This window comes from Brienomyrus brachyistius, chromosome 5 (assembly GCF_023856365.1).
Source record: "Brienomyrus brachyistius isolate T26 chromosome 5, BBRACH_0.4, whole genome shotgun sequence".
Classification (NCBI taxonomy): domain Eukaryota; kingdom Metazoa; phylum Chordata; class Actinopteri; order Osteoglossiformes; family Mormyridae; genus Brienomyrus; species Brienomyrus brachyistius.
In genome coordinates this window covers 36,801,396-36,815,698 of record NC_064537.1, presented here as the reverse complement: position 1 = coordinate 36,815,698, position 14,303 = coordinate 36,801,396, and the positions used below count along the sequence as shown (strand labels likewise).

The 14,303-nt window shown below is 42.6% G+C and overlaps 1 protein-coding gene across 5 annotated transcripts in view; it reads right to left on the bottom strand.

The window, feature by feature from the left end:
* Window positions 1-7,404: 7,404 nt before the first annotated feature.
* The window catches only part of LOC125741918 (speckle-type POZ protein), a 77,567-nt gene continuing 70,668 nt past the window's right edge, over window positions 7,405-14,303 (bottom strand). For 4 of the 5 annotated variants that reach the window (XM_049013439.1, XM_049013441.1, XM_049013438.1 and 1 more), the window contains 3 exons: window positions 12,853-12,975; window positions 12,506-12,648; window positions 7,832-8,864 (listed from right to left, as the gene is read on the bottom strand). In XM_049013439.1, coding sequence (XP_048869396.1) covers window positions 8,720-8,864; window positions 12,506-12,648; window positions 12,853-12,975 — 411 coding nt within the window. In that variant the 3' untranslated portion in view covers window positions 7,832-8,719. The other variant, XR_007397937.1, reaches the window with a different exon arrangement.

Here is a 14,303-nt window from a genome sequence, read left to right as displayed (position 1 = left end):
GACATAAACAGAGGCAACATGCAGTGACATGCAGCTCAAATTTACTGCAAATGACAGGTGAAAACAGACCTATGTGTAAATAAGTACTGTCTTATTATGGACATCTTCAAACAGAAATCCATCCATCCATCCACTAACTGCTTATCCTGGCAAGGCGCATAAGGCTGGGATACACCCCCAATGGGATACTATTACAAATAAAAATTAACATCAATAAATTGTCCTCACTATTTCATTAAATCTGTACAGACACCTTGAGCCTGTATTGGACAGATGCTTCTGGAAGTTGGTTATGTTTTACAGAGTATGTACAAACATTTTTGTTAGCATTAATTACAAATCAAAGTACTCAGTGCCATCTAAAGCCACATCTCTGTCACTTACTGCAAATAATGTACCCAGATCTGAAAGCAAAGTTGTGATTTGCACCTAATAGCTGTGTACCCCATGCGGCAGGTCCAGGGCATGAAAAGGGAAGCCAGAGCTCATTCAGGTGGCAGCTCCGCAGCTGGCAAACGTGAAAACAGCACAAGGACAGACCTCTGTCTCTCCGTTGTTCAAATCCCCTTATCGGGAAAACAGGCCGGTAGCTTCCCCTGAGGAAAGTCCAATCTAAAACAAAAAGCTAGGAGCAGCATTCCCCCAGGCAGGGCCGTCTGGCAGGCGCAGACACGGAGCTGCTGGGCGTTTGGATCCAAACAGTAGGGGGAGAGAGTGGTGGGGGGAGGGGGGTCAACAAAACAAGCAACTGTGTCATAAGCTAATGGGAAACTCGGAGGGAACTGGCTGTGTGGCTACAGCAGCGTCTGGGCACGTCTTTAAGCAGACTGACGCTGACTTTATCTCACTGACCCGCCAACAAAGGGCCAGATGAACAAACACATACCAAAGAATCACTAAATCCAGCAATAAAAGGCAATAAAAGGAGCTACTCTCATTTTCCAGAGTTCCAGAGCAACTTCTATATTGTCAACGTGTTAAACTTATTCATTTTTAAATATCTGCACCCCCTAAGGTCTTTGCTTTGATGACAATTTTTCCCGGTCATGACACCTAAAAAATAAATTATAGTGAACAAGTAAAAAGTACAGAAATTAATTTAAGATATGTACAACATATAGGAAATGAGCAGAACCAGGCAATTACATACTTCATTAGACAGTAGGTCAACCTTGGGTGCAGCGCATTGCCAATATGCAGGAGAATTTGTAGCACGGCAAAGATGAAAGGATAAGGCGTCTAACGGACAACACGGTGTAGTCAGAAATAAAGCGGCTGATGAATAATTCAAGTAATAAGCAAAATGGTGCGTCAGCATTCCGGAACATGGGAAATGATCGACTTTCTTAAGGCCAATAAACCAATTTTAATTGGTATTGTCTCATGTTTACCACCATTCAGCTTCAAACAATTTATGCCTAATTTCAAGTGGACATAAATCACTAGAGGGGAGTGGAGAGACAAGACGGCAATGCAAGAGGCCTAGAACATGATACAGATACTGTAATAGTGTGTCTCATAGCACTGTCACCAAAAACAACCTTCAATTACTAGTTTTCAGCTCTGATTCCTGAGTGTAGAGGGACACACACCAACCCACCAGCAATGCTTTGATTGATTTAAAAAGGGCAACTCCTTGGTTTCTACATTTAACACCTCATTCATCCATTTTCTGTAACCGCTTGTCCTATTCAGTGTCATGGGGGGTCAAGAGCCGACCCTGGAGTTACGTTCAACACTTCACTTAGGAAATTAAAGATTGGAACAGTCAAGAGTATTTTTTAAGAAGAGTATACTGCAGTAGCAGTAAAGAATTGATTGTAATCAGATCAATTTAAAAATCTGACTGGGTTAGAATAACTTTCGTGTTGTTGATAAAGGCAATGATGACAGCACAAATATCCACAAGAGTGAGAGGAGCGAAATGGTAGGTGCATGGATTTATCGGGGGGGGGGGCAGGCAAAATGCACCGATTCTGGTTAGCGCGGCTGAGAGTGCATTAATTCTGGCCAGCGGGATAAGGGAGCGACACATTTATGTGCTGAAGCAGCTCATGGATGCTGTGAGGAGCGAAACCTCAGAGAGAGGATATAGGAGCTGCGATCTGCTGAGGCAAAGCCGCGGGCGGCAAACTTACTGGGGAATTTGCAGCTTGAACCCCCCCCCAGCCATGAGAATCTACTTTTGCTCCTTCATACATAGTTCCTGTATGCTACACATACCCTCTGAATGCTTGGAAAAAAAGATTATTCATAACTTGGCACAAAACATTACTCTGCAAAAGGCATAGTTTGTTTGGAAACTCATCAAATGCACGTTTTATTAAAGCATTTTTATGAAAAAGACCGAATATTATGACATACTTTCAGTGACACTTTGGCTGAACTTTTTAATAATAGCACTTTGAATTATCATACCTTTTCTATAGCGTGGCAATGCTTGGCAATGAATGTTTACGCCGATTTTGTCAAGGGGCCCCGATTCCTTGCTTTGCCACTGTTTGCGGTGCATTGGGAATTTTATGTGGGGAAAAAATGCCTATACATGTTTATCTTCCAGAATGCCTACCTGCACTGCTAGAGGGATTGGCAAGGATTTATGCTCCTGTCTGAGGGAAGGGAACAAATTTCCAACATCCCGCTGAATATCTCGCCAGCCGCCTGTCGCTGACCCTCCTGGACTTCCTGGAAAGCAGAGAACAGCAATCAATCCTCCCCGTGCAGTTCCTCCTCTTTAGCATGGCAGGTTGACACTGTGCTTGTCAGGGAATTTACAGCATTGACCTGCAATGCCACCGCCTCTGAGTCAGAGAGAGAGTAATGGGGGGGGGGGGGCACTCATGCAGGACACAGAGAAAGGTTTTTCTACCTGGTGCTCCAATAACCATATTAGCACACACATGTTCATGCTCAATTTTAAATGATAACAAAATTCATTTTGGCTCTCGTCATATTAAAAAAAAAAAACTACGTTTTTAAAACTAAAATGTGAATTTGCAACAATGCGATTGCTAAATTCGGGAACAGTTACAGGATAGCAGGATGCTCATTTGTTTATGTGCAATTTTATTTGCAAGAAATGCCAGGAGTCTCACTGATCAAAATTATGTACACTCAAAAAACGCTTGAAATGTATATATGTGACTTCTTATACGAAATATTGGTTTTACACAAAACTGAATATGGAAAAATGTGCATGTCTTTGGAAATTCAGGGGGAGGGGTATGCATTTTGGACAAATCAGGAAAGGGCGACACCCATTTTAAAGCGGGGAGCTGTAAGTAAACCATCAAAATGGCCGCCTGCCTGCCAACAATTCAATAAACCCACACCTACACATGTTGTTACATGTGACATGTAAATCTAAAAATGTGAACTAGGATTTATTGATTTTTCTGTTTATATCTGTATGCCAAAGACTATGTATTTGCTTTGAAGAATTTAATATGCTATTGCAAATACTATGTCTTGTCACCTCTTTCCATGAATATAAAACATCTGTAACTGATACCAGTTGCAGTTTTCTGTTTTCGCTCGTATGCATTTATAATGTTAAATGAGGCCCCAGGTGAATGTGAAAACAGCACCTAGCTGAACTGATCCATGGAGAAAATCATGGAACACACACACACACACGAAACACCCAGTCACAGCATCAGTCCACTTCAAATTGGGTTTAAAGTTTAAAGCCGCGCTAACCAGAAACGCTGCATTTTGCCTGCCCCCCCCCCCCCCCCGATAATTCCATGCACCTACCATTTCGCTCCTCTCACTCTTGTGGATATTTGTGCTATCATCATTGCCTTTATCAACAACACGAAAGTTATTCTAACACAGTCAGATTTTCAAATTGATCTTAAATTGCACTTGGGTTTAAGGTTGGGTTTTACTTGGGTTTAAGTTCCTATTCTTACACAATTTGTTAAGTTTTATAATAAAAAAAGTTCATTTAATGCCCCAAAACTAATCTTAAAGAAAACATAAATTAAAGTTGTATAACTGGAAAGACATCAAGTGCTGTGATGTCAATAAGAACCCTAAACTTCCAACATCCACCTTTACCAGCAAACTTCAGGGGCCTCATTTATCAAACTTTGCATACATTTCAGCATGAAAAAAAAATGGGTAAAAAATCCCATTGATACATCAGAACTATCTCATAGATCCAGCCCGGTGTCTGCCCAAAAATTACCATAAATGGTCAGTGCAAATGAATTGCATGCTCATGCAATATGCAAATTAAACCTTATGGGTTGCATAGTACGATGATAATGATTGTCATTTAAAAAACCATAGAAGAAATTTGAACAATGGAAGGTAGAGATAAAATTAAATTTGAGGGTCTAAACGCCTTTATCACAAACAGGAAAATGTTCCCTAATGAATTAACACACGTACATATCATACAACTGCATTCCATCAGCACTACAAAACACACTGCACCCAAAATATATATTTAAAAGTGGTTGTATCTGAGGATAAAGAAACAACTTGCTGCATGAGGGTGTGACTATAACTATCTGGGCCAAGCCCACATCTTGGCCCTCAAAACTCAACATGTGTTCCTCATCTATAATATAACCCCATTATGCAAGGATCTGTTAGACCAGTCAGAAGATATTGATATGGTATGTGAGATTCAAAATGAATGGATAATCACTTGACCCTGGCCATTGAAATGTTGATATTGCATATGACTTTTGCATTAGTGTAACTCAGTTTCCAAAAAAGCTGGGGGGCTGTGTAAAATGTAAATAAAAACAGAATACAATGATTTGCAAATCATATAAACCCATATTTAAATGAAAATAGAACAAACACAACATCCATCCACCCATTTTCCAAACCGCTTATCCTACTGGGCTGCAGGGGGACCGGTCTGGAGCCTATCCCGGAAGCAATGGGCATGAGGCAGGGAACAACCCAGGATGGGGGGCCAGCCCATCGCAGGGCACACTCACACACCAGTCACTCACACAGGCACACCTACAGGCAGTTTAGTAACTCCAATTAGCCTCAGCATGTTTTTGGACTGTGGGGGGAAACTGGAGTACCCGGAGGAAACCCCACGACGACATGGGGAGAACATGCAAACTCCGCACACATGTGACCCAGGCGGAGACTCAAACCCGGGTCCCAGAGGTGTGAGGCAACAGTGCTAACCACTGCACCACCATGCCACCACAACCACAACATATCAAATGAAATTTTAAATGACATTTTAATGTATTATGACAAATATATGCTCAATTTGAATTTGATACCAGCAATACGTTTCAAAAAAGTTGGGACAGGGACAACAAAAAACTGGAAAAGTTGTGAAATGCTAAAACAAAACACCTCGTTGAATATCTCACAACTAATTAATTAGCTTTTGGCAACAAGCCAGTAATATGATTGGGTATAAAAAGAGCCTCCAAGAAAGGCAGAATCTCTGTGCAGTGAAGATGGGGAGAGGTTCAACACTCTGTGCAGTGAAGATGGGGAGAGGTTCAACACTGTGCAGTGAAGATGGGGAGAGGTTCATCACTCTGTGAGTGAAGATGGGGAGAGGTTCATCACTCTGTGAGTGAAGATGGGGAGAGGTTCCACACTCTGTTAAAAACTGCGTGGGCAAATAGTGCAAGAGTTTAAAAATAATGTTCCTCGATGTAATATTGCAAAGAATTTGGAACGGTACATAGATGATTCAGAGAATCTGGGGAAATCTCTGTACATAAGGGACAAGGCCGAAAACAAGTCCTAGATGTCCATGATTGTCGGGTCCGCAGGTCATTGTTCAATTTTCAGTGAAATATAAGTTTATATGATTTGCAAATCATTTGCATTGTTTTTTACATTTTACACAGCATCCCAACTTTATTGGAAACGGGTTGTGGAATGAAACATCTTTTGACTGATGAAAGAGCTATATTAGCACTCATTTTCACAGCCTCCATCTACTATATGCTGTACTGTTGTGCATCTGAAACTTCGATTTGAAGTGCCCTTATCACATTGAGTGCAGTCGATTGCTCTGATTACATTATGAAAACCAGACATTGTTACACATACAGTTTTTTACGCAGAATCTGTATATGTACAAGGTGCAGCTGAAGATTGAGCGGTCAGTCTCTTTCATGTCATGCTCACATCAGCACATACACAATAGAATGCGAGTCTAAATCGGCTCAAAAGCTAGACGCCATCTTGGGCATGTTCCTGCGGGGATATCACACATAGTGCACACAGTAAACAAACCAGTTATAAATAATCTCAGTGGTCCATGAAAACTCATTCCCTTCTAATCCTTCCAGGGACTGGAATGCCGTATTGCATTCTCATGACTATAGGCTATTTATATATGAATACTTCAATGAAAACGTTCAACGCCTAATATACACTTAAAGTAGCTAGTGACAATTACAGACATTTCCAATTCATGGAAGAGACGACAATACGTAGCATGTAAAATAGCAAATCACATTTAACTAATTCATCTGACACTTTTATCCAAAGCAACCAATAGTACAGGGAAAGGATACCATTTTTAATGGTGTTCTTTGGGTTGTAAATACATGACTTTTGCATTATTACCACAATAGTGTACTTGTTGGGCTATTGGAGTAAATACTGCTGACATACACATAAATGGAAAAGCAACATATACCAATTAATATATTTAGATTTCCTGTTTTTCAGTTGGTGATTTGAATTGTTGGCATGCATGTTGTCGCTAAGTTTTTTTACCTGCAGTTCCCTGCTTTACATTGGGTGTCGCTTTTTCCCAATTTGCCCAAAATGCTGCGCATCCCAGTCCCTCAGTTTTTCGAAAATATATACAGAATTTTCTGGATAGATCCAGGATTTTGTCCCATACACACAGTTCAGGTGTGTTTTTGATAAAGCCCCAGGTCTTTTTTTAAGGAAAAGTATGAATTGTAGGATTTAACTATTAACTATTTTATAAGATCAGTCTTTTCAGATTCATGTTTTGTGTGTGCTGTGAAGTTTTAGTGTGTTTTGCCGCTAAACGTTTTTCCCCAAATAATCTGTTGGCTTTATAGCATATAATTGCTTAACCCTACTTAAGTTAATGCAAAAGGAATCATAGAATATACTGTACTGCAGAGTCTAAAAAAGCATTTGCCTGGAGAGTCACACTCTCTGGTAACAGAAACCAGGGTGTTTATGGTTTATGTTTACAGTATTATTTAAAGTAGGAATAACTTCAACTAAGAAAATATGAGTAGCTACGCACGTGTTACACGATTGTGTCCACTTGAGTGGTGTGGCGATGGCACAGTTTGTACTGTGGGATTGACCCCATAGTGATGGCAAAAATCAGACATGATCAGCGAATCCGATTCCCAGAGACACACACCGCACAGGTGACACCCCAGAAAGCAGAAAGACAACATAACATACAAAATAGTTGCAATTTATTCCTTTAGGAACAAAACATTTTTGACAACTATTTCAATGTCCCATCTAACGTCTAAAGAAAAACAAACGGAGGAGCAACATCAGATGGTGAGATTTTTGTACTTTTCTTAAATAAATAGCTTGGATATTTCGAACATTAAAACGTGTTCATTCAGTTCATTTTCTCCAAACTAAAAACTTGCATTTCTCGTTAATTCAAGGATGAAAAGGTTTCTTCACACATTTTATAAAACACTGATAATTTACAAACTGCTAAAAAATGTTTTCTTTCCTCTATAACTCCAAAAAGAAAATCAAGAGGGCAAAATCTTACATGACAAAAATCTGAAGCCCCCCCCCCCTTTTCTTTTGACACTCTCCTTTTCCATTTTTCTTTTTCAAAGAAACCTACACAAGTGCTAGGAGAGGAAAAAAAAAGTTTGTAAAAAAAAAAAAAAAATACAAATATTTCACAAAAATTACAATTTCCAACAAGTTATCTTATTTTATAGATATACAAATTCTCTGACCTGCTTTCCCAAGCCAAACAGAGCTCTAGCTAGGTAAACCAAATGCGTCCTTGCATACTTCTTCCCGAACACCATTTCTGTTATGGGATCCTTGAAGCTGTAGGGCCTCTGTGTGGTTTTAGAGCACTCTGCAATTACAGTCACTGGATACACACAGTTGAGACCTGGGCAAACATGGAAATTAGTGCAATTCTTATATGTGTTTACTATTTAACATAAATAACAGTGCTCTTACTTGTCTATTTTGAAGACCGTCTAAGGCTAGTATCTCCTGAAACTTGTTTCATCCAAGTTTTCGGTCCCCTACAAAAGAGCACTTTTCTCCACCTCGTTTCACACTTAAACTTCCACATCAACAACCAGCATTGTTATTGACGTCCATTATTGGCTAATTCTGAAAAAGGGAAACACGAGGGACTGAAGTGTTCATGAAATGTCTTAAAAGATTATATAAATAACTAATCGTATTCGCTTTTAGATGCTGCAAATATGGCGATATACCCGTCTTTTTTTTTTGCTGAAAGTCCCCTGGCCGCCATGCCAGCCACTGGTTGGTACTCCTTCGGTCATCTCGCTCCATGCAGCAAAGGCACAACCGGCAGCTGTCAGGCCTGGAAATGCACTGGTGAAGTCGGCTTTGGATGCCGCCGCTCTCATCCTGGTTCAATGTTCCCCTTGTATGAGATTGAAGTTGGGGTGTGCGGGGCTGGGGACGGAGTCAACAGATCGATTGGTTGTAAAGAGTTGGTGGGTGGGTGGACGATCCAATGAGGTGACAGTGATCACTATGACTGTTTCAGTCGCTTCCGTGGGGGGCCCAGGAAGGGGCATTGTGCGGAGGCCAGGGACCGGTAGGCTTCAGCCACCAGGTGGGGGTGCGAAGCTACCATGGACTTCCAACCCGTGGTCTCCATCACCTCGGCTGCGTGACTGAAATGAAAGACATCAGCAGGTTAAATGGCTGCCTGGGTGATGTGAAAGCCAGGGAATCGCTAACAATGCACTGCCACCAGTTATGTGAGCACTCGTGCCTGAGGGACAGACCTTGCACCCATCTCATTCCACTTAACACATTTCCTGTTGGGAGGCTCTGGACAGCTGCATTCCAGACACCTGTCTCCACAGAGACCATGCAGGAATATAGGGTCGCTCCATATTCCTTTATAGATCACCTGTTGGAGAGCACTTCATTCTGGCCATGGTCCAGCCCTGTGCCAAAGTGCACGCTGCTGTAACTCTCACCTCAACCCTCAGAGGCATGTCTCAGAGTCACGGAATTGACGACAATGAGAACCTACCTGTCTGACGGCAGCTATGTGTGGCATCTGTACCGAGGCGCCCCCTACTGCTCAAGTCTGGAAAGATGCGGAATTAGAGTGGAGAGATGGATGCAGCTCTCACAGTTCTGCGCAGTAACCTAGCTCGGCATTCTGCAATCGATATTCAATGCTGTGGAGCCGTGACCGACTCCTGCCAGCTCTCCTCCTAACACGACACAGGAAGCTTAAGATGCAGCACCACACGGACCCCGTCCCCCCAGTCACTGCTCCATAGTCTCAGGAACCAAAAGCAGGTTCCGCACGCAATTTTAAGAACAGTGGGGTGGGGGCACTGAAAAGCTGCCTCAAAGATGGGGAGGAGGGTGGGTGAAGTGTAGTCTGGCATATCTGTGTGACAGGCAGAGCAGGGTGAGAGCCCCACCCAGAGCAGCGGCTGAATCTGCGCCATCTAAACCCCTCCAGACCTCCACCCCATGATGACTTCACTGCAAATAATACCTGATGCTGATTCAGTTACTTGCTAAACTACCAAAAAGTGATAGTCTAAAATAAGCTTCAATTTTAGTACCACAGTGAATATGCACTTCATGTAAATTTAAAATTGTAATTTAATTGAAAGATATTTGGCATTATCGCCAATTTTCAAATTAAATTACAATTCTGTCTATTCTTAAGGTGGAAAATGTTTAAAATAAGGTTAATGTGTAATTGTAACAGCCACTGACATTTAACTGATGTAAATGTAACATTCAGTCCATAAGGATAAGATGGGGCATCAAAATAAAAGTGTCTAAAGTCTAAACATGAAAATATTTGAACTCTTTTTAACTATGACAAACTATTGTCCGTGAAGTGACCCTCACACTGTGCCCTATCAAGCTGCCGTTTATTCGGCACCTACTCAACGTTAGTGTTAGGCTTACTAGAGGTACTCACAGCCACACCAGCTCAGTGGCTGTCAGTCGGAAATCAGTTCTATTAGCACCACAGCAGAGCATTCAATTAAGGAGGGCAGAGGAGAGCCCAGCTGTTACAAACAGTGGAGGGGAGGAGCTGTTAAGTGAGATGCCCCTCATTAATGCCCCCAGGGATGATGACAGGCTTACTGCCCGGGGATGAGCAGGTGAAGGGGCAGAGACTGGAAGGTGAGGGTGCAGACACAAGGAGGTTAAAGGGTGGGGATTGAAGGGTGAAAGGCCGAGAGTGTGAAGGGGCAGGGCGGCAGTTTAAAGGAGTGGGGATGGGAGGGTGAGGGGGCGGGGAGTGGAAGGGGAGGAGGCAGGGACTGAAAGAGAAGGAGGCAGGGACAAGGAGGTGAAGGGCCGGGGATTGAAGGGTGAAGGGCCGAGAGTATGAAGGGGAAGGGCGGCAGTGTAAAGGGGTGGGGATGGGAGGGTGAGGAGGCGGGGACTGGAAGGGGAGGAGGCAGGGACTGGAAGGTGAAGGGGCGGGGACTGGAAGGGGAGGAGGCGGGGACTGGAAGGCGAGGAGGCGGGGACTGGAAGGTGAAGGGGCGGGGACTGGAAGGGGAGGAGGCGGGGACTGGAAGGCGAGGAGGCGGGGACTGGAAGGTGAAGGGGCGGGGACTGGAAGGGGAGGGGACACACACACAGGAACAACACAAGAACACCAGTGCAAGCTCTGCAAACACAGTGAAGGGACAGAATGGAATTCCAGTCGATTAGTGGAAGCTACACAGAATCCCATTCTCCACCGAAAAGTTACACACACCATTTAAAAAACATAAAAATGTCTAAATGCACTGATCACTCAAAAGTCCAACAAAAAGTGCTGATTCACACCACTGATGATCCTCAGGCACACTGCATCTCTCCCAGAACAGCAGTAACAATACAGCAGGCAGAGAGGAATGGGGACAAACAAAACTGATTTGAATACGGACACTGATCTTTTCAATTGATCAGATTAGTCTCCCTTGCGCCAGGAGCCCTTATACAAATGGATGGGTAAGGGTGGATATTATAGTGGCATAGGGAACGGCTATCGAGTCACGAGCTGCTCTGAGTTCCCTATGACTGGGGTTACTGTTTTTTCTATTAAAAAAACATATCGACCCCCACTGCACCCAAACACAAGGACTGCTGCTTTGCTCTTTTTCAGCATCGGAACCCTGGATTTGAGAAAACGACAATACCGCAGCTAATTAAACAGCAATAAACCTCTGCCAACAATCATCAGCAGCTCTACAAAGGATCTGGCAAAATGCTTTCAATTACTCCAGCCCCATTTAAATGGAGACGGAGGATGAGCAAGAGAAGAAACAATAGCGGGCGAGACAGGAGGACAGTATTTATGTCACAGCTTATTTTTACACTTGGTTTGTTTTCCTCTGAAGCATAAGGACAATGTTTCTATTCTGTCAGCCAATGGTAATACGAAGGCAGTAACATGATCAGTGTCTATCAATCTAATCTGAGGCTGCTGCATGAGAAATTTGTTTTGCTACTTTGTTCTTTTTTTCTTTCAGAAAAGCAACAAATGCAATTAAAATAAGGTAAAAAGAGTATGCTGCAATTCTTACCCAGAGGAGGTATATTTAATCTATAGATGAATAACGTATAAGGAGTCAATGATGTCATGCATTATTAGATGCCATTATCAGCAACAAAAAAACGAGACGAAAGGCAAGCAGAGCAAAAGTAAAAAAAAAAGTAAAAATAAAAAAGTAAAATTTGCCAAATTGTCATAATGTAAAAATATTTAAATTTAGCTTCCCCTTTTATTAGTCTGATTACTGACAGGAGATAGATACAAATTTACTGATAGCAATATTAATAACCTGAACGATAAAAAATAGCTTTGAACAAAGATTGTTATTATGTTTGTCTGATTCCTGGTATTGTCATTTTTAGGCAGCCTATTAACCTTTATAATGTTATTGTGTTACTGTGAGCTGTGAAAGGAGAAGCAGTTTTAAACTACATGTGCTTTAAGCCAGCTGCTATTTATGCCTAATGTATATTTGTGCTGCAGTAGATTTTAAACACTGGCAGGCTGTACCTGAATACTGCTGCTGGCAAACAGGGACACACAGCAATCAGCTCACCATTAAACTCCATGAAGACAGACTCGTACATTATATGGATAAAAGTATTGGGTCACGTGGCCATTACACCTACACGAACTTCTGTGACATCCCATTCTAAATCTATAGGCTATAAAATATATATTTACTTAAAGAACAAAAAGTATTGGCGTGTTTGCAGGACATATACTGGCTTTGAATGTTGATGGACGCGTTCGCGGGCCCCGGGCTGAGGGGACACTCACTAGTTGATAAAATCGACGGCCTGCGTCTTTAGCTGGTCGGCGCTGTGGAGGTCAGCCAGGATGAGGATCTCCGCCGCATTCTCCACCGACAGGCTGTTGCACAAGGCGTCCTCGCACATGACCTTCAGGCGCTCCAGAGCGTACTGGGAGAAGACGATGGACATGCACAGGAGGCAGTGAGCCAGTGGATTACATTGGCGCTGAAGAACAAACGGGCGAGGTTGTCTTCTCTTGATTAAAATAATCAATTTCCATGCAGCCAGAATTTTGAAGATTCACTTTTAACGACTAAGCAAGATGTACTTAATGGAATCTATGGCTGTTCCCAGAATGCTTATTGCCAGCACCTTGTCTGCTGCAGCTAGCAGGTCATCTGCCATTTTGTCAAGATTGGGCGCCTTGCCAGTGTAGATGAAGCACATCATCTCTTTGAAAACCTCTGGCTCCACATCGTTGATCTCCACACGGTTCTGCAGGGATGAGAGAACGGCATGCTGGTCATAATCAGAACCCCTCTGCCATATTCATAACCTGAAGCAAGGTGTGGAACCCTGGGGAAAACTAAGCTCCAGCCAGGGAAGATCTGCTGGAAATTTCGGTGACACCACAGAGGGGGTTAATACTGTCTGTGATGCACAGGGAGTGATATTAGATTCATGCACATATTTTCATTGCCAACAAACTTGGAGAGACACAAGAATGACATTTTCACTTTACATAAAACAGCCTATATTTGCATAACACAAACAATCGAATTTTAAAGAAGCACCAATGTCCAGCGTTTGCTCAGCTGCTCAACACTAAAGTGAAGCACTTTCAGTGAATGAAATATTGAGACAAAGAGATTCTTTGTGCTCTTTAAGACCTCAACACTTTCTACTAATGCAGTGTAATATGAGGGCAAACTCGCCAGGCACAAGAACTGCAGACAGTGACTAGGAATTTCAGCATCTTCAGGACCAGCATCATGTAAAAAACAGAATCTGAGGCCGGGAAGAAGCTGAAGATTCAAATTGAAAATGAGAAGATCCAACCCCATAAACAGCAGAGAAACAAAACATGAGATCTGGCTGGCAACATGATGACCCCTGAAAAGAGACTGACGGGATGGCTTCCGGCAAGCGGAGCCAGCAGTCACTGGAGCACTCCCTGTCATTTGTTCACATGGCAACGCCAGCCGGAACCCTCCTCCATTCCAACGAGCGCAATGGGCCAGAAGGTCAATTAAACTTTCTCTTCATCTGGGAGGCGGCAACGCCGTGGAACTGACCGGGTCAGCTGAGGCGGGCAAACTTCTAATTTATCCAGCTTGATGTGACCAGAAAGGATGAGTATAGATTTGAGTGGGGGAGGGTCCTTCAGTACGTTTAACCAAGGCTGCTTTTTCTCTACAAGAAAGTTTTTCTCCACATGATTTTATACAATGAAAAGAAGTTTATAACATATACTATATAGAATATATATTTATTAAAACTTGTACTCGCACACTGACATGAGACAGAGTGGCGAGGATTAGACAGGCTTTTTTCATGCTAATTTCTCATTTTCACTTATAATCTATGTTTTGCTTACAGAGTCGGCAAAGCAAAGGAGGACAGCATGGAGATGGTGGCACAACATCCCAGTAATCAGTGGAGACCTGGCCGCTACCCTGGTGCAGTGCATCCCATCGGGCTGTCGTCTCTGGTGCCATGACGATGAAACATTTTGTGATGTAAATGGACTGCATTTATATAGTGCTTTTCTACTCCTACGAGTACTCAAAGCGCTTTACATTTCATGCCTCACATTCACCCAT